Source organism: Oenanthe melanoleuca, chromosome Z (assembly GCF_029582105.1).
Source record: "Oenanthe melanoleuca isolate GR-GAL-2019-014 chromosome Z, OMel1.0, whole genome shotgun sequence".
NCBI lineage: Eukaryota > Metazoa > Chordata > Aves > Passeriformes > Muscicapidae > Oenanthe > Oenanthe melanoleuca.
Genome location: NC_079362.1, coordinates 11,004,974 through 11,026,055, shown reverse-complemented (window position 1 = coordinate 11,026,055; position 21,082 = coordinate 11,004,974). Strand labels below are relative to the sequence as shown.

The 21,082-nt window shown below is 35.7% G+C and overlaps 1 protein-coding gene and 1 long non-coding RNA gene across 2 annotated transcripts in view; both read right to left on the bottom strand.

The window, feature by feature from the left end:
* Positions 1–2,294, bottom strand: part of ALDH1A1 (aldehyde dehydrogenase 1 family member A1) — a 30,402-nt gene extending 28,108 nt beyond the window's left edge. Inside the window, exon 1 of the mRNA XM_056514789.1 lies at positions 1,962–2,294. Within this exon, the coding sequence (XP_056370764.1) occupies positions 1,962–2,051 (90 nt within the window). The 5' untranslated portion in view covers positions 2,052–2,294. The remainder of the gene's footprint in view (positions 1–1,961) is intronic.
* An 11,140-nt stretch (positions 2,295–13,434) lies between these two features.
* Positions 13,435–16,593, bottom strand: LOC130265607 (uncharacterized). The gene is made up of 3 exons (XR_008842635.1): positions 16,490–16,593; positions 14,382–14,496; positions 13,435–13,578 (listed from the first exon to the last, which is right to left on the bottom strand). It is a non-coding gene; the product is annotated as an uncharacterized LOC130265607 (long non-coding RNA).
* Positions 16,594–21,082: the final 4,489 nt, after the last annotated feature.

Sequence of the window (21,082 nt, the reverse complement as noted above, 5' to 3'; positions counted from 1 at the left end):
ATAGAGCTATACCAATCTGTAGATCATTTAGTTAAGTGAACCCTGTGGGAAGCCACAAATGATCCCAATCATAGAAAATAAAATAGAGGGAGTGTTAAGTAAAGAGAGTCCTTTGAACATCTCCTGTAGATTTCTCGTCAGATCCTTTTGTGATGACTGTTGGTATTATGCAGTTGTAGAAAAAGAGAAATTTGAGGTTACTAGATGAAGGACCTGGTCCTAGGTTATTTAGACAGAAAGGTTAATACATCAGCAGTAATTAGTGTTTCTCTCACCTTGATCATTCCAGTGGTGCTATTCACCCACATCCCATGCCCTGACTCGTATGGGACAGGAGAGGAATGGGATGAGTAAGAACACAAGAGTGCAAAGGCCTTATTAATTGTGGGATGAGTGTTGCATATGGAGTGACATTTCTATTTTCCCAGCTCCCTATCCCTCAATATGCTCCTGGGTCTTTCAGACAATCCTGTGTGCTATCTGAAGAGAGAAAGACTGCATTGCAAAAATCAAGCCTCCACAGATGTGCTAGATCTTGTAAACAAGTGCATTGCATTTCTGCACAATTAGAATTTATATGCAACTTTTAAGGAAATGATACCTATTGTCAAGACAAAAGAAACATTTATTATGTGATACTCTCCTTGATTGCACACTACAAACCAGACTTTTCAACAATGCTGGCTGTCTTGTGGTTGCTTTTTTTGTACTAACAGAATAGTTCTTTAATAATTAAATACTTTAGAAGGATGGAAATATTTCCAGGAATTGGTGTCTTGCATATTCATACATCAGTTGGTGTTTTTCTCGTATTAGTAGTTTTCCCTTGAAAAACTAAAGAATCCAAAAGTAATTTTTTTTTTTTTTTTGAGACAGGAAGAGCAGTAGCAGGCTATCACATGGCAGAACTACATATCTTTCCTGTTAAATATTTACAAAGTAAGACCCTGCGTGATTTATTCAAGAAAGACATGGAGTGGAACATAGTTAAGTTTTTTCCATTAGATAGAAAGGATCGTATGGAATTTAGAAGAAGTAATTTAGATTAATACCTGCTTTAGGAAAAGAAACTAAACAATGGTTCTGGAAAATAAAATTATGTCCCTTGCAATGATATTAAGAAAAATAAAAAGAACAGTAACCAAGAATCACCAAAGCTAGGAGGTCCTTTCTGAGTGTTTCAGAACACAAAGTTTCTGGCAACACCATTTTTTTTTCAAAATTCTGGCAGATATCTGTGCATTATGATACAATATTATGATATAAAATGAGCAGAGAGTCTTTTAAAGCTGGAAACACAAGGTTGGATTCAGACCTTCCTTATCTGTACATTTCTAACTCTATATGGAAAGAATTTTCTATTTCAAGGAGCTTATAGTAATATTGCATAGTTAAATTGGTAGACTATATCTAGTTTTTTAACTATTTACCTGAAAAACAAATTCAAAACCAGATTCATTTTCACGAATGTAAATATGTGACCAGAATTAATTTAATTTTAGTTTCATTTTAACACATCCTTTTTTGTGTAAGTTTATCTGGTTTAATTATTTGAATCTGATTATAACAAAATGCAATATGCTAACATTTTAATTTTGTGTTTTAATTCACTGTTCTGAAAAATAATATAGTAGAATAATATAGAGGAATAATATTGCTCCATTTATACTTTCTGGTAAACTTATCACTGATGAAAATTTGTTTCAGAAGAAAAAACAGCACCCACACTAAGTGAAATATGGAACTATTCTATCATGCATGCACATAAAGGTACTTTAAATCAGGTTAAAAGGATTGCTGAACATACTTGCTAATATGTGTAAAATCAGAATTCAGCTAGAATAGATATTTTAAGCGTTGATTAACTATGGCTTCCGTAGTTCATATAAGGTTAAAATGAGCACATCCTACTGTCTGAAGTGCATGCATAAGCAAGATTAGGAAAAGCAAGTGCTACTAACCTTGGTGTACTTAATTTTCAGGTCTTTTAATGGCTCTGGCAGTGCTGGCATAGCTGGAGCAGGATTGCTGTCTGCACCTTGCTTCTTCATGCTTTCAGTTGAGAAGCTTGAGGATGTTCCTGAAACACAGGTGAAAAGAGGTATAAAGGGAATACAGTGATTTTTGCCCTGACTGAGCTCTTGGCTTTATTTGTGCTTTTTTATCTGAAGCAGCCATGGTATATTTGCATACAGGAATATGATTGGATGAAAGAATTCATTGCAAAGAGAAAATGACACTACTTATTTTTATGACCAAAAGCAACAGCCTTTTCAGTGAGCTGAGACCTCGATGAAGCACATGCTGCTGAAACAATCTGCCTCAGCAGACACTATGAATTCCTTACTGGGGAGCAGTTTAAGGCCTCCTCATCTGCAAAATTGCTTTCTCTAAGCAGGCAGGTATCCAGATTCTAAGGGAACTCATTCACGTACTTGAAGGCAAGTCTGAAGGTAAAGACAGACTTGTTAGCCCTGAAAATAAACCAAGTCCTTCTTACTAGAAAGTTGATGAGAATAATTACCAGAGCTAGAAAGCATTCATTAAAAAACCAGCCACTTTAGGTTACGTTTTAATGTGTTCAGAGTATATTAGAAGTATTGTAATTAATGTTTGTTTTGTAGATCAAAAGAGAGATAAGGGAAGACTGTGGTGATAAAAAATCCTTCATGTGTTTTTCAAGAAATGTGAAGGTGGAAAAAATGATCAATCCAGAAAAAAATTCTCTCTGGGTAGAACTAAGCAAAAACTTGTTTTTTTCTTCTAGACAGCAACACAAATTTAAGGACAAAGTTTTTAACCCAGTGCCCTTTGGAATATCTAAGTCCAAAACAAGTTGTTCGATAGACTAGACTTTTCTACCCTGGATGGAATCTATTTTTCTTTTCTTATTATTCAAAGAAAAACATATATCTTGAACAGGCAAATAATATTATGAGATATAAGAAACTCCTTTTTTCATCAGTGGTCTTTTCTGATTAGCTGTCTCACAGAAACTGTTTTTATATGCTAGGCTTCTGATAAATGCACAGTAGATCCATGCCATACAAATAAAATGAAATGATCTTATGCTTTCATTGAGACTGCATGAATGCTTGGAGAATTCACTGTTCACAGTTATTTCATGTATCAGGCATCATCTAAACCATCTGTCAATGGAGGACCTGCAACTGACAGATGAGCCAGGACATATCATGAGCTTAACTTTACCATGCATTAATTATATTTCACGTGCTTTCTCAGCTAAAGTGCATGCCATCATTATTATTGTTGATTTTTGTGTGTGGACGTATGGTTTGAGCAAGAGTTTCTGAAATTTAGATAAGTTCAAGTTATTCCTGGTAAACAGAGAATTCTACTGTCACAATTGCTGTCTCTCAGTGAGATGTAAAGAGCTGTGTGGACTGAAAGAAGTTTCAGCAATTCACCTTATCCTGTGAATGAAAGGCACCCATTCCCACTGCTAAAAGCACTGTGATATTGAGGGTTACCTGCTCACTTATGTACTTTTGCATGCATCTGTCAGCTTTTCTGCCTTAGTTGTCTGGCTGAAGACATCTGAACATAAAACAGTACATTTGAAAGTTTTTTGAGCAGCATTTTCAAAGTTTAACATATTGGGTTACAGTGTTTGCCTGCCTTAGAGAATGTCTTTGAGTCTCATGTCTCATGCAGAAAACAGAATGTCTAAATAGGGCTTGTTCATTTTCATCTGAAATATAAACTTTCCTTTTTTTTTTTTTTTCCCCCTTCCATATTTAGACAATAAATTCTACTCTAGCAATCTTCCTGCCACTTCCTGCCAATCTTCTATTAACCACAAACAGTTTGTTTCTAGTTAATTTTCCTGAAAATTGCCCAGATTTGCCTAGCTGGACATGCAAAACAGATCACTGGATTTCCCTAGTTTCTGGTAAAGCAAAGGTCTTTCTCACAGATAGGTGTGTTTTAAATTCATTCTCATTTAAGTAACATTGTATTCCAAATTAAAAAAAAAAACCAAACAACAAACAACCTGGATTTTATCTAAAATTATTATATCTTCTTATGAAAATGATAACATATATCTACTTTCCATGTCTATAAAGGGCAGCCTGAAATTTCTTGGCAAGCTTTAAAGATGCTGGATGAAAAATTTCAACTTTTCCAAACATGCTGGTAATCACTGCTTTGTTTTCCACACCATTTATTCATTTAAGACATACTTTTTCTGTTTTGCTCTTTCACCCTTGGATTTCATGAATCACCTTCACTTTCCTATTTATTTTCAGCCTAGGAATGCTTTTAGCCTAGTGCAGGAAGTATTTTATTTTCCTCATATGCCATCTTCCTGTTTATTGTAGCTTTCTACTATTTTCATTCTAGGGTTTTTTTCCCCATCCTGAGTCACAATTCTTTCACATTTCACCTAAATAATGATATGTATTTCTAGACCTACAACTATTTGTAGTGCTGTACTATTATTTCAAGTAGTGAATTATGCAACAATCGGATATTACAGCTATTGAAGCTTACATAGTTTTGTTGTTAATGTTTTCTTGGAAATATTATATTCTATGTAATTCTTTCCTTTCCTTTGGTCAATAATTTGGTTGTTTTTTGTTGCCTTTTCGCTGCTGAAGGAAGGAGCCCTAGAGACTCCATACCCTAGCAAACTATGTGATGCGTTTTCTGACTCTGTAATAGTGTTTTCTATATTCCAAAGCATAATATTTATTCCAGTTCAAAACAGTTCCCCTGTTTAATACAAGTTCAGAGAGGAACAAGAGTAGAAGTTCACCATGCAAGTTGTGATTAAGCTGTGCAATGCCTTGCTGAACTACATTGGCTGTGTTAAAATACAAGACCATGAACTATAGGTTGGACTTATGTTACTTTGTGTCAGGAAGTTAAGCAAAAGTTTTATGCTAGAAACAACTTGCAAATAGTTTTTCTATGTGTCTCTTCTCAAAGATTAAAAAAAAATTAATAACCAAACACAGCCTACCAAACTAAAAGTTCTTCTCATACATGGCCATGCAGTGAGACATCAAAAATGTTGTAAGATTTTCACTGAGTTCATTGTAGTCTAGGTGTGCAAACTATTTGGCCTATATTGAGGCTCACTGCAGCCCCATATCCATTATACAAGATTTAAGATTTTAATTTAAGAACCAAAAGTGAATAGATGAAGGCAGATCTTCTAGTTGGGCTAACTGGAACTCCAACTAATGAAACCAGCGTGTCACAAGAATAAGCCAGATGTGACCCGTGACTGGATTCTTGTCCCTAAACACAGTGCTAGTTCAATCTGTAATGCCCTGGCCTTTCCTAGCAGCCCTGAGATATCAGTCCAGGAGCAATTTTTGATTTTATTTGGCATTTTTATGTCAGTGTATGCTGAGCTCATACTGTCTGAAAGCCATGATTTTCTTCTATGCCCTTGTAACATTTCATAGAGAAATATTTACTTTGTATTACAGAAGAATATTATTCTGGGAATTTTGTTTATCAAGAAATTACACTGATTTTTCTAAAGTCCATAAACTCATGGTATTTTGCACTACATAAGTAGACACAAGCTTGTATTTTTTCTAAAAGGTCTTTTTTTTCTCTCTTTTGTTTTCTGTGTTGTTTGTTAGTTAGTTAGTTTGTTTGTTTTTTATTACTGGCTTATTGTCTTTGAAGTTCCCAAAATCCAGGTGCCTACATTCTCCAGCAATGGGGCACAATTGGCTTAATCTTTGTATAAAGCTGAAATTGTAATCATAGTAGTAAGAAAATCTGGTCCATAGGTTTCTATAGAAAGCAAACCTCCATATATTTGATCATTAAAGAAATCTAATTCTTATTTTGTTTTAGACATGCTCAAAGTTGCATAGATCAGACAAGATTTAATATATTTAGCTTTAACCACCTCTAAAATCAGAGGACATCAGAATGCAAGGACTTTATTTCAAGTAAGCAGAGAGAAGATATTCTCTACCTTTGGGTTTTGTCACTTACAGCTCTGGAAACTTTTCAAACTGAGTAACTCTCTCATCCAATGATCAATCAGAATTACAACCTGAATTCCACAATACCTTCTAAAAGGGAACAAAATAACCTAAGTAATCTCTACTAAGTTGTTGTAATTTAAAACACTGGAGGTAAATAATCTTCCATGGTGACTTGTACAGTACTGTCCAAAGTTCTCTGGAGTAGAAGTTGCACAGGATATGCTGCTGCACTCAGTAGTTGTATTGCATCACCTGTGCTGAATTCAGACCAAGTCCTGAATGCTGAAGTACACACCTAGGCTTTATAAAACCTCACAATTAAAGACAATTAAAAAAAAAAAAAAAAAAAAAGGAAAATCTCTGTTGAGACAATATCATTGCTACTAAAAATCTTGATGATCTGAAACATTTCTTCCAAATTCAAAATATACAGGGAGTTTAGAAAGGGAATATTCAGGGGTTTGAGCAGATCCCCCATTGATACTGACAGAAATGAGCATTAAGTTAGAAGCAGAAGATCTAAGGATCAAAAGAACCAACACATGTTTTGAAAATGGAAATCTCAAGGATTCGCAAAATCACTGGATTCTCGTTCTGAAATTCTCTATGCTCTTTGGTAATCTTCCCTATGACATGGTGTTGGCCACTGTTTAGTGTGATATGGAAAGGCAGACACATCAGAAATGAGGCAGAACTTTTTTTGCCCATCCAAATTGAGAGACCAAATCTGGGTAGAATGTGCAACTTCTCATAACTCTAATTGCAAAGCATTGAAGGAAAAAATGACAAGATTTTCAAGGCTAAAGAGCAAATTCCTTTGCCTTTTGCAGGATACTGACTATCCTGCTTTTCTGAAAAGCCAAGTGTTCCTTTAATGTAATTACCAGTATCTCTGAGCACAATTAGCAGTTCTTCAGTCATTATAAAATTTCTGTGATATATATACATGGAATGAGGCAGTAGACAGATGCATATCTATCTGTTTGAGTTTGAAATTTGAACTCTGTTAATAAGAAATCTTCCCCTTTTCAACATGGACAGCAACAGTGTACAAAGAAATGCCTTGGATTACATTTCTCCATTCTCTTCACTCTCGTAGCAGGTGATGGGATTCAAGGAAATGACATGAAGTAGACTGGGAAGGTTCAGGCAAGATATCAGGAACAGGTTTTTCCCCCAGAGGGTGACTGGGCACAGGAACAGGCTCTCCAGGGACATGCTCATGGCATCAAGCCTGTCTAAATTCAAGAACCATTTAGAGTATGCTTTCAGGCACATGGTGCTGCTCTTGGGGTGTCCTGTGTAGGGCCACGAGTTGGACTCCATGGTCCTTGTGGGTCCCTTTCTACTCAGTGGAATCCCTTCTATGCTCCTGTGACTTTCATCTCACAATGACATTTCTAAAGTACGAGAATAAATTGTGACAGTGGGTATGTTTAGGCTGCTGCATTTCATCATGCGAGTTGGAGGGAAGGGATGCAGTCCAGAGGGACTTGAACAGGCTTGAGAGGTGGATCTGTGAGAGCCTCATAAGCTCCAAGAGTCTTGCATCTGGGTTGGGCAATCCAAAGCACAAAAACTGTGTTGGCAAAGAATAGATTGAGAGCAACCCTAAGGAGAAGGACTTGAGGGTGTCAGTGGATGGGAATATCAACAATTTGACAATTTGCACTGGCAGCCCTGAAGGTTAACTGCATCCTGGGCTGCACAAATAGAAATGAGGAGAACAGGTTGAGGGAGGCATTTCTGCCCTCTACTCAGCACTAACGACACCCCACTTGCAGTGCTGCTTCCAGCTCTGGTGTTCTCAGAATAAGAAGAATGGGGACCTGTTGGAATAAGTCCATGGAGATGCTCAGAGGTCTGGAGCACCTCCTGCAGGGAAACAGGCTGGGATCTGGGGCTGTTCAGCTTGGAGAAAAGAAGGGTCTGAGGAGATCTCATGGCAGCCATCAGTAAAGGGGGCCTGGCACAAGAAAGCTGGAAAAGTGAAGTTTCATGAGGACAGGTAGTGACAAGAGGTAATGGCTCTAACAGAAAAAGGGTAGGTTTAGATTAAGTATCAGGAAGAAATTATTTTCTGTGAGGTGGTGAGACCCTGGCACAGGTTGGCCAGGTAAACTGTGGATGCCTCATCTCTGGAAGTGTCCAAGGCCAGGCTGGATGAGGCTCTCAGAAATCTGGTCTAGTGGAAAGTGTCCCTGCCCACAGAAGGAGGGTTGGAACTAAATGGGAACTTAAGGTCCCTTCCAATGCAAATCATTCTATCATTCTATGATGCTAAATACATTTTAAGAATTATTTATTTCTCTTTCTGCTAGTTGGACATCTATTCTTGTAGTCAATTTTTTTTTTTTTTGGTAACATGAATCATAATGTACAATGATTTTTGGAAACAGATTTTGTATATAGGACAATTTGCACATAAAATAATCACTAAAATGTGACCATAAAAACATCAAACTAAAATAAAAGGAACTGGATATATTATGGGTCAGGGAGAGAGTGAGTTGTGATGCAGGAGTTATTACACCATTTTGAAAAACATTTATCTATAGAACCCATTTTAGTTACAGGAAGTAATATTTTTCATAATATAAATTAGAAGACCATCTATTTCATCATTACAGTATTTCTTAAAAATTGCACGAATATTTGGTAGTATGTAGTATATTTTGCATCCTTAAAATGAAATTATTTACAATTTTTTTCCTTTTTTTCAGTTTATCATTAAAAAATCATACAAAAATAAAATATGTAAGAGTTTCTGTGGAGAAGGAAATCAAACAGAAAAAAATAAAAAGAACTCAGTATAGTGTGATGCAATGAAAGTGTATCTATTTCTAGAGAAAGAAGAAAATTCTCACAAAACTGGGATAAGACCAGTAAAAAACCCATAACCGGCTTGCAAAGGTCTGTCTCTGCATTTGCCCTAAAATATAGAATATAAACACCTCTATTTTATTCATAACATTACAATTTTCCATACTCCCATAATTCCTACTTATTATTCAATCCTGACATCAAATATTTGCCATTAAGGTTATAGAAAGAATCAATAAGTTATCATATGACAAACAAAAAACCGGATTTTTCAATTAGGATAAATTAGTTTTCATGTCAGGAGGACAATTTTAATTAATAAATGTCAATAGCTTTTCAAACTTTATAACAGAAGTCAACATTTATATTTTTTTAGCAAAACTGGACAGAATATATTGTCTGAGAAAATGAGAACTCTTAATAGCACAGTATTACCAGAACAATGCATTAGTTAGTAAATCAGCATAGTTTTATTATAGACTATAAGTCCAGTCTTGGCAGCATAGAATGAATTATGTTTAGAGTATCTTTTTGTGAACCAGAATAAATTTATTCCTGTTTTTCCTGTTAAAAATTAAACTAATTTAAAAAAATTTTGGTACATAGTTCAAATAAGGGGGCAAGTAATAAGTAATACAATAGTTTGAAGATTTCTCAAATAATTGATTACAATTAAAGAGAGAGATTTTATGACACAGGTCACAATAAAAGCTCTTATCAGTGAACTTCATGAATAATTTGATTCAAATCAATTGAAAAAATCTTGTCAGGGTTAGATCAGAATCAGACCCAACACTAGTTATTAACCTACATTAGCAACAATTACTGCCAAGTAATTTTCAGCACTTCCTCCATAAACCTTTGTTTCAAAGCCAAGTTTTAGACAGCCTCAACTGATTTTACATAATTGCTATGTGTGCTTTTTAAGCCTCTGTGTAGTAATTGTGTTCTTCAGCTATGAAAGACTCACTCATAAGTGAAAACAACCCTCTTTCTTTCTAATTTTAGTTTTGAAGAGGGCCTAAAAGAAGTGTCTGTACAGCTAAAATTAAAACTAGTCAGAGGTATATTTAACACCTACTTTTTTCTTTGATATTTAGAAACAAAATTCTCTGAATGGATATTCCTTAATTTCTTTACATCAGTTTTTATTATACTCATGTTACTATCTAATATTAATTATCAACATCATCATAGCTATAGTAGTTTTGAAGGGCTTATTTTTGTGTGTTTTGATATAAGATGTATTAGGTCCTGCGTTCTCTGCAGAGCAAAAATCAAATCTTTTTACTCAAGATGAGTACCTTTTCCATACATCGTGGTAGTTAACTGCTAGAACAGAATTTGGAACTTGCAATTAATAGAAGACTTCAAGAGAATGTCTACTGAAGTTACAACTGAACTGATGCAAAACTAATACAAAGTCCATGATTATTCATTTTTGTGATCCTGTCTCCCCACTCACCACTCTAATGTGCTATTACTTATACTATCATTTTCAGGAAGTTCCTACAGAGCTGGCTAGAAACCATGCATCAGATAAATAATCTTGAGGTCAAAATTGTTCTTTCTAACACTTGAAATGTAATTAGAACTGCTGAGAAAGAACCATATTTGCAGTAGGAAAGTGACTTATTAGGAATAAAAAACTTGGCACAGTAACTAATCACACAGCATTTCCAAATTGACTGTGACACTCAAGTACTTTCCTTGTATTGTAATGTCAATGGAGGATTTTGATGGATTTCCAACTCCTCTGTTTCCCAACTTTTTGGTTTAACTTAAACAAATAAACAAATAGTATGAAGCAAGACTTGCCTTTGTTTGCAAATTTCAGGGAGGATTCTGTGGCTGCTGTCAGAGATTGCTCTTTCTAATGAAAAATGAACTTTAACCAAGTTGTAAATCTATGCATCTCTGGTCTGGGGGACTAGGACTCAGAATTCAAATTCCAATATAGAATAAAACTTTTGCAGCACTTTAAGAAGAGTCTTCCAGAGTTTTCCAGCTGATAGAGTCTACTCTGTTTTTAAGGTAATTAGTAAGATTTACATTATCCCCTGTCCTGTAGTTAAAGTCCTAATTTCAAGTTTAGATGTAGTCAGTTGGCCACATTGCCTTGTTAATTGTTATTCCCATTTTTCTCTACTTTGTCATGATGACAGAATCACAGATTCAGCTATTTTGGAAAAGACCTTTGAGGTAATCAAGCCCAGCCTGTGAGCCTACACCACCTTGTCCCAAGTAGACCATGGCACTGAGTACCACATCCAGGCTTTTCTTAAACATCTCCAGGAATGGTGACTCCACCACCTCCCTGGGCAGCCCATTCCAATGCCCAATTGCCCTTTCTGTGAAGAACTTCCTAACGTACAAATGATCCAATTCCCATGTGTGTTGGTAGAAATATTGTACTACTGTGTGTGTGCTACTCATTAGCAACCACTGGAGAAAGAGAATTAACAGCTAAAGCACTTGACTAGGATTGATCAGTCTAGCATCCACTGAGTCCTCCCAAGAGCTTTGCCATTGTCTGGAAAATCTTCTGAAGGAGCAGGTGGTTTTTTTTTCACCTGTTTCCTGGTAATCATCTAATTAAATAATTGCATGTAAAAGGGAATATGAGTTGTGAGAAATCTGAAGTGTATTAGTAGTTTCTGTAAGATGCCTTGAATGCATTTCAGGATGGAAAATAGAGGATAACAATGTAGTACAGGAAATCAGGTTAATAACATGCACTTTAGGAACTAATCTTTTAGCTTTGCTACAGAAATGTGCTAGCCAACAGAACTACAAATGCAAACCCAACAACAGTAAGTCTTGGGAAGGAACCAAGCTTACAGTGAAAACCATACCCCAGTATGTGGTGTGTGACATTACTCACTTTTTATCTAAAATTAAAAGTAAGATTTGTGGATGTGTGCGTGCATTTAATTTTTTTTGCAGATAGATAGAACAAGATTCATTTTTTGGGATTGATTCAATAAATATATTTCACTTCTAAGAAGAAAATTAGAAAAATAGGTAAAATTATTTATCAAAGGAGTAAGAATGTTTGAAATGGGAGCGTTGTAGTCAAATAAAATGTTACAGTACTTAACTAACTTATTGTAATTCTGAGGAAAAAAGAGCCTGCAAATATTTTCTGATGGTTACAGAATTTATAAGAACACAAGAGTAACATTTGTTGGATTTTTTTTGTCCAAGAAATATGGCATGTGTTCTGCTTCTCTTTCCATAAACACATGAAATCCTAGTCTTAAAGTGCTTTTCCTGTTTGATATTTCATAACATTAGGCTAATGGTCTTATCATCTGTGGATGCAGCCCTGATAATCTATGTAATTAAGAGTGTAAGTAAACCTCTTTTTTAGATGATTTTTGTGTAACATCATCTGCTGCCAAAGTGTCCCAGAAAAGACTCAAGTTCAGACCTTTGAAGCAAATCTCTGAGGAGTTTTATACATTTTATAAAAATTAAGTTAACATTATATCTATTTTAATTTAACTGTATAATTTACAAGGTAGTAGAATATTCAAAAACCTCCTTGTTTCTTTTAATTTGTGTAAGAAAAGCTATGAGAACTGAGAACGTCAAGGTTTTTATTCCTGAGATAAATGAGTATGTTGATAACATTTTACTGCCTTTTTCAACATCTTGTTGAAGCCTGTCAAATACATATTCTCTGGCATATTGCTTTGATAGTTAGAGTGAGGTTTTATGCACAATAATTATAATAAGTATTGAAAAATTTTTTTGAGTTATACATTTTCTGGATTGATAGTTGTATTCTGAGATGATAATGATAGCAGTGAACTGAAATTTACTTGGATGATCAGCACATCATGCTGGAGACAGAAGAGGCAAAAATAAATAAAAGGAAGAAGACAGTGGTCAAAGGCAGAGTTACTATTTATTCCTCATAAATTTTCAATGAAAACAAGTAGCATACTGTTATGAATCTGGCTTGAAAAATTAAACTTTTGCTTGTCTTTCTTGGTTTAGCTTGCCAGACTCCACTGACACAGAATTTTTGCAGGCAGTGGAAGACAGTATTTAATCTTTCCTAACCAACATAAATTCACTGTTGTTTTGCTCAGGATAAGGTTTAAATAAATCTACTCATTTATTACTCCTTTAATAATTGTCAAGAAAGTTTTAAAATTTAATCTGAAAACTAAGTAAAGTTCTGGTGTTTTCTCAAAACATCCCCTGAAATTTTGTATTACTTTGGCATAGGCAAGTAGGAAAATTTTTACTTAAACAGATGGTAAAAAAATGGAGATATTGAAGGGAAAAAGAAGCAGAGGAAAGAGGGATTGCCAGACTGCACACAAGCTAAAGCTTAGAACACTAATCAAAGTAAAGTTTTGATGAGATGAAGATTTAGCTACCGTGGTCTAAGACATGAATTAAAATAAAAGAGAATTGTATATATCGATCTACTTAACCTGAGCGAATGCAAGCAAACTTATTAGGAAAGATCTCAATAGGAAACTTTCGTTTGTAGTTTTTACTCTGAATATTTTCCCAGTCTAACTTAATGATGGCTAAATCCTCCTTTTGCCACTTCAGTGAGAACACAAGCACAAAATTCATGTTTCCTTGCAGTGGATAAACATCCATACCTCTGTGATGAGCCTTTTGAAGAGAAATGTTCCCAAAGCAATTGTCCAAGTTTTCAACTGCTGGAAGCTGGAGCTTGAACTGCAGTTCCACTTTTCTGTGCAGAAACCAGGGTTTTTTCTGGGCAGAACAACTTTTCTTCCACTGTACTCTGGTCAGATAATCACAGTAGTTAGGGGCAAACAAGGGCTCTCAATCTCTTCTAACTCTGAAACTTTTTTTATTCACCATTCCTTGATAAATCTTCTTTCCCTATGTCTTGTTTTAAATCACTGGAGTACACTAGAAGTGTAAGTGGTAAAAAGCTGGCAGCTACACGCTAGGTACACTAGAATATATTCTATTTTGTTCTCTCACAGGTAACTGTTCCACTCATGAAACAGCAGTATTGGTTTGGAGTCTACTGTCTATGAATTCTTACACTTTCTTGTCTGTTTTTCACAAGATTAACTTTCCTTTTTTATTCTACCATCAGTAGCAACTCTTTCAGCAAAATCAGCATAGCTGATTTTTTGTGAGAAATCAAATTATTAAAAAAAAATTAAAAATTGCAATAATTTTGCAGTACCTGTGTAATACCTGTCTAATATTTTCCAACATCGCAAGTTCTTATAAACATCTCTACACTTTCCTTTTCAAAGTGTCCTTCATTGCCAAGGACACTAAATGATAGAAGATGATACTGTCATATCTCTGTGAAAGGAAAAGAAAATTTCTACTCAGTAGTTTTTCTCAAAACACTGCTCAGGAGTGTTCTGAGAAAAACTACAGAGTAGCTGCTCACTGAGGAGAAATGAGATTCAAGTGCTGCAATTTGCAATGAAGAGGAAGAAAAATTTTAAAATGAGAGCATATTCATCTAGCTATAAAGTCATGTAAGTTCATATGAATTCAAAGGGTACTGTTAAATTGTCACTGGATGGGAGTAAATCTATCAATACTTTTGGTACTCACAGTTCAGAAATGTTCAGAGCTTGAGGAATTGCATTTTCAGTTCGCTTAATACAATCACAACTATCTAATCATAGACAGAAGTTTTTGGATGGAAGGACAATCAGTTTAAGAAGTTCTGAAAGACAAAGTGTAAAAGTTGCTTTGACAATATTTTTCTCATGATTTTTTTTCCCCATTTCTTCTCTTCATGGTAACATGTAAAGCAAAATAATGTTCACATTTTATTCTGTGGATTATAAAATCTTATCTTGCTTTAATGTAGCAACAGTTGTACAAATAAAGTATTTAAAAACAAGACAACATCGAATACACAAAATGTTTTTTATGAGGGTAGAGAAATAGCTATCTTGCCATCCTAGCTCTGTGACAACTGTAAGGGTGAATAAGGGTAAAGTTTCAATAAGACATTTCAAATCCATCACCCTTTTTCCTATCCAATCCCTAATTCCATCATTAACTGAAGTAGTTAAATAATTCTGAAGGTTATGTACTTTTATACAATATTTCATTGTTCAGTTTATACAAATACCACAAAAAATATTTCTTAAAATTAACCATGGCAATTTGTTTTAGAAAAGATTTTAAAATGTCAAACACACAGAAATGTGATAACTTCACAAATGCCTCCAAATTACAGTTCTCAGAGTTCTCTTTTACTTTTCCCCAGACCTGACCACAAAATAAGAAAACCTGCTTCCTTTGATCTAAAAAGATATTGCTTCTCAGGACTTTAAATTTCTTTAATTTTTGAACAAATATTGATGCTAGTAGAAGTTTAAAAGAAGGCAAATTAAATTCGTTGACTCAAATTAAGGCTTAAGAAATACACTAGCAACCAAGAAAAGATACTAACCTGAGTATTACCTTTTCAAATAAGTTTGTGCCCATAGCTGTACAGCCAATATGGAAAATTCAGAATGAATATTAATGATAGAAAATACTTTGCTTGATGTTGGGCATTTGCAGTAGCCTGCAGTCTGTGTAATGCCATGCAGTAGTTTAAAAAGGAAGCCTTTGTGAAAAGGGATGGTCAGGGTTCAAAAACTGAAAGGATATTTGGGTAGGTAACTCCATTACAGTGAGAATATGCCCACTTTGTCCTAACAATTTCAATTATTTGTCCCCATGATTAAAATATAAAACATTCAAATATCTCTAGATAGAAGATGAAAAAGTTTTTTGTATAGGTTTTTATGCTGCTATACGAAGATGAAAAAATTTCTGTATATAGCAGGCTGTACTTACTATCACTAAATCTTTTCCAGCATTCCTATTAACAGATTAAGGTTTATTAATCATCCAAATTTCCTACCAAACCTCTGGCTTCTGAGGAAACGAGCAATCCAATTTATATTCTGCATGTGCCCATGCACAAGATGATTCTGGTTGATCATAATTAATGTTTTTCTGGTTGATCATAATTTATTTTTTTCTGTATAGCCTAAACAAATTATTTGTGTTCACAAATGCTATTGCTACAGCTCAACATTATAAGCTTTATTGCCTTTATTCTTTCATTATCTCTTTTCTGTTTTTCTGGATTTTTTTTTGTTTAGATAGCAATATCTGCTTTTATATAGTTTTTGTCTATTTTTATGTTTAGTTTACTTTCCATGTGCTTTTTTAGTCTTACTTTTGTCTAAACATATAAGCGATGAATTTTTAAATAATATTTAGTCTGAGTTTTAATTCTGAGGTGAATTTAGGCACTTAGTCAAATCCAAAAAGATTGTTCCAAGTGTCAAAATATCCCTGTTTAATGCTACCAGTATATTTCTCTCTGTGCATCTACCTCTACATGTCTCAAGAGTAAGTCTAAATCAACTGCAATGCAAGCATAAGCATGAGCAGCACAATATAAACTGTCCTCACGCCAAACTCATTCAGAGCAGCTTTTGGTATCAAAGTTGTTTATCCACTAGGAGCAGTGTATCTTAAAGGATAATTTATAAAACAATTTTCTTTTTGCTTTTGTAGTATCTCTGGTTAGAGAGCCACATGTATGAAGCATTGTGTCACTAATACCAACAGGACACAGACACCTTTGCATTACCAGTGCATTTTAGAAGCTTCTTTTCTTTTGTTTCTGCAGCAGTTTATTACCTTACCTTGCATTCTGAAGCTTTCACAAAGTGTCATACTGAGCGTGGCTCAAGCTGAGCTTGCGTGTGTCTGAACTGAGCTGCAGAGATAGCAGCGAGCTGAGAACACTCGGGAAAGCAGATTCTGCTTTGTTACATAACAACCTTCCAGTCATTCCTCTCAGCTTGTGACAAATGCCTGCCCTGGCTCATTACACACTAAAATGCAAACTTCTTACACCACAGCACTATCTTTCTCTACTCTTGCCATACCAGTATTGATGGAAGACAGGGGGTTTGTGTGCATGGCACAGAAAATCGTGCTGGTTTCACGGAGCAGTTTCAGGGGCTGGCCATGGTTTAACATGAGGAAAGCTACCAGGTATGACAGAAACCATAGTTCTAATCTGAGAATGTGAAGGAATAAATATCTTCACTCTTAGAGAATCATCAGTATGTTTACTGTATGTGTGATAAGGGGGAGATTATTTCCTCTTTTTCTAAAAGTTTTTACATTCTGAACATCTTTTTGATAGATTTTAGATTAACTTAGTTTTACTACTGTCCCCTAATACTTTTCTTTCTGACTAATAAATGGATTTATATGAGGTCATACAAGTTTTATGGCTTCTGTGTAATACTGAAAGTGACATAGTCTCAGATGTCGAAACGTAATAAAATTACCAATCACTGCATAAAATTACTAATGTCATCTAATATAGAGATTCTTAAAGTTCTGAATTTTTTAAAGTACATATTTATATCTTTCTCTTATACCATTCATACATTGTAATCTAAAATACATATAGAAAGAGAAAGATTGTATAAATTAAACAGGCTTAATTCCTAATACTGAAATAGAGATGTTAATGTAAGATCTTTTAATTCCATGGGTGAAAAAAAAAAAAAAATTCATCTTTAGTGTAAAATATATCCACAAGAATCACTAAATTTTTGCATTACTATAGAAAGAAAAAATCAAACATAGGAACAGTGTAAGGGCCAAATCTGTCTCCTTCATGAATTTAATGCAGTTTGCACATAACTGTACCAATAGCTGGGAAATAAATAAACAGTGTATCAAAAGTAAATTGTAAAAGACTCCCAAACTTCTTACAGCATCTCCTTAAGGAGATCTTTGGTCTCATGTTGTCTATGTCCAACAAGAAACTTCTTGCATTCCTACCTCCCAGTAAAATCTCTAATTTTTGAGGGGATATTATCTTCTCCAGTGCTGTAGCACTCTGGTATGTTCTAATAATCAAGCTTATACTTTGTCATTCATTAAGCATTCCTTTTGTGTCTCATTAATCTGATGTCCGTCCTGTCAAAAAGAGATGTTTCTGGCAGAAAGGAAATTATTTCTTCTTAACCCATATAATGATATTTTGATGGCAGCACTTTTAATGTCTCTGTTTCCTTTTTTTCCAATAGGTTTTTCATTCTATATCCCAGATATCTGATTTCATAAAAGACCATTGAAAGTTGTTTAACTTTAAAGCTTTATTGCATTAGCATTGCTAATTAATGGATAAATTATTAACACAAATTACAGACACACAACTTCATACACATGCAGGCACATACATACCGAATTGGCAATTTAATGTAACAATTATTATAAATGTGGCTGTCTATAATTCATTAATTTTACACAACAATCTTTGAAGATTCAAGCTTTACATATTTATTCATTTACTTATACATATATAAACAGCCTCATAAATGCTCAAAAGCACTCATATTTATGTTTAATGCAGGCATGCATTTTTGTGTTACTTGCACAGCTATACCTGTCTTTCCTAAGCATGCATTTCATTTCATCCAAAGAGGACCATGTGTAGTCAGACAAAAAATGTAAGGCCTTACCTTCAGAAACAGGGCTTGATTTCTTAGATGTGTTATAATTCACTTCCACAGCACACTCTGCCCTAAGGTCTGTGATCAGCACTACAGAAAAAATACCAGGCATGACCTTTATATAAACACAATTCCCTAATAGAAACAAGTGAATACTTGATTCTTGTTTCAGTTCGACATTTATCAAATGATATTAATGTTAGAAAGAGATCCTTCAAGCAAACAATCTGCATTGAATTGGGAGTGATCTTGATGATACACTTCAGGGAAAAAAAGGACTTTATTGTACAACACAGCAGATGAAAATACCCGCAGCCATTTGCACGTACCACTCATTCTGTTAACCATGTAATATAAATTGTCATTTTGACATGTAGACTATTTCTCTTCCTCTATCACCTCCATGTCAATCCAATTCACTCATTCTTGCCAATGATGAAATGAAAAAAAAAAAAAAAAAAAAAGAAAAGAAAAGGAAACAGTGAAAGATTGTTATCCCAGATCTGTGTTTGTGGAACATTTTAAAGCCAGTTAGGTTAACCATTGGGAAGATGTTAGTCTAGATAAGAGAATCCCCACTGGTTTTCTGTCTCCCCTAGACAATGAAATCACGTAGCTGTGTCTGTGCCTCTGTTTTGGATTATTCTGTTTTAACACATAACAGATTGAGGGCTGCCTACTATTCCTAATTAACTCAAACTAATGAGAGAGTGGGTGGAGGGAGTGCCAAAAAAAGAAAAGAGATCATGTGTTGGAAAAGATTGAATTACAATTTAGAGGGGATGGAGAAAGGAAAAGGAAGAGGAAGAAGGTGGAGGAGATGCAAATACCCGTCAGGCTGGAAAGTAGGGGAGAAGAATTGCCTTAGAATAGATTTGACTTTTATTTTTAAAAAGAGGCAAAGATGTCTTGCAAAAGACAAAGAAAAATAAGCGATACAATATTGCACTAATGTTAGATTATTGCTTCCATTTAGAAACTACTTCAGCACCCACTGCTGTCCTGGTTCTGCTCTCACTCTCCTATTACCAATAAGTTAATTGTCTGGCTTAACAGCACAGCCACTATTTAAACCAGTTTCAAGTTAAAGCGTAACAATTTTCAGGTGAGCACATACTGCGTGAAATGTCATGTTTAGAAGGGCACCTTTTCTCTCCAGGCCCAGAAGAAGACCCTGGCCAAAGCTGCCAAGGTTCTGTGCCTGAGGTCTGCTTTCTCCAGGAGCCAAGGTTAGGCTGGGAGCCTGCAGGAGGCAGAGAGGACACCAGGAGTGTGCTCGCTCTGGCTGCAGATGAGGTTTTAGGACAACCTGGAGGGAGACCTCACCTCTTCCATGGGTGTCCCAGCTCCATTGATTCAGGCTGGAGAAAAGAGGGGCAGAAAACGAGAGAAGGAGAAGGTAAGAAGGGGAGACCAGATCATGACGGGAGGAGGGGCAGGCTGGGATCAGGTTAGAAGAAAGAAGTGCCATGAAGAAAATAGGTTGTCAGACCAAGGGAGTGGAAGACACAGAATGAGTCAAACTTTCACATTAACAAAATTAGGGAAATACTAGGAAACCAGTGAGAGAGGCTGAAAGCAGAGTGGAGCTGAGTGAGGAGAAGTTTTAGCAGGCAGTGTGCTGTGGGGAGAGGCAGGGGGGAAAGGAGAGAGGTGGGAGAGGCAAGGGCTGGGGATGCAGCCTATCTGGCACCAGTGTGAGCCCAGAACCAGAAGCTCTTGCTGGCTCCTGTGCCTGCACACACGTGTGCACAAGCGTGTGCGTAGCGCCTGCTTCCCTACTGCAGCCAGACTGGGGTAACACCAGCCAGAACAGTTTAGCCAAAGGCAGGAGGATGTGGCAGGTAAATAGGCAGGTGTTTTTGGCCATGGTTATTTGCATGTAGCCAGGCCAGGCTCTGTGCAGATGGAATGAAGCAATGGGCTGCAGCAGGGCAAAGGACGCGCCGCCGAGCCCTGACAGGCTGAGGTGTGACCTGACAAATCCTAACCACCCTGGACATCCTCGGGACAGCCAGGGCAGGGGCGGCATGGCAGGGACACGGGCCGGGCTTGGGCTGAGGGGAGAAGGAGCTGGCTAGGGAAAGGGGCCCTGCAGCACCTTGTTTCAGGCTGAACACAACCACAAATTTAATTACAAATTCAGCCAGTGGAGGACAGAACTTTGCACCAAGGTTTTGGGTTTTTTTCCCAAGGAAATTTTTGGAATATTTTCACATAGGGAAAAAATTCCAACATCTTCATCTCATTAACAACAGAGTACTTTTTTGGCTTGGGTTTTTGTTTTGGTTTGGTTTTTTTCCTGTTTGTGTTTTTTTTTCCCTTGGAGCAGGATATGTCCTGTATAAGAGAGATTCAAAAATTTGCTTTTGAAATGTAACATAGGCAAATGATAAAGCAGCCTGATATATGTGCCCCAGATATATAAGCACCTGTATCTTTGCAATCACTAAGTGCCTTTGGACATCCATAGAATTTAACATACTGCATTGGTGAAGAGGTATGGCCATGATAATCATAAGAAAACAAGTCGTGGATAGTGCAGCTGTGGGGATATTATTTTTACAGATATGTATATGCTTCCAGGTCCACATGGGCCAGAGAATTTACTTACCTACAAATATATCTCACTTCAAATCTTTCAGGAGAAGCTGTTGTAGTACACTGAGAGATGTTCTATTTTAACCTGCATCTAACACTAGTTGTTTAACAAAGCAAAGAAAAAAAAGAGAGTGTGAATTGTAGTTTTAAAATCTTAAG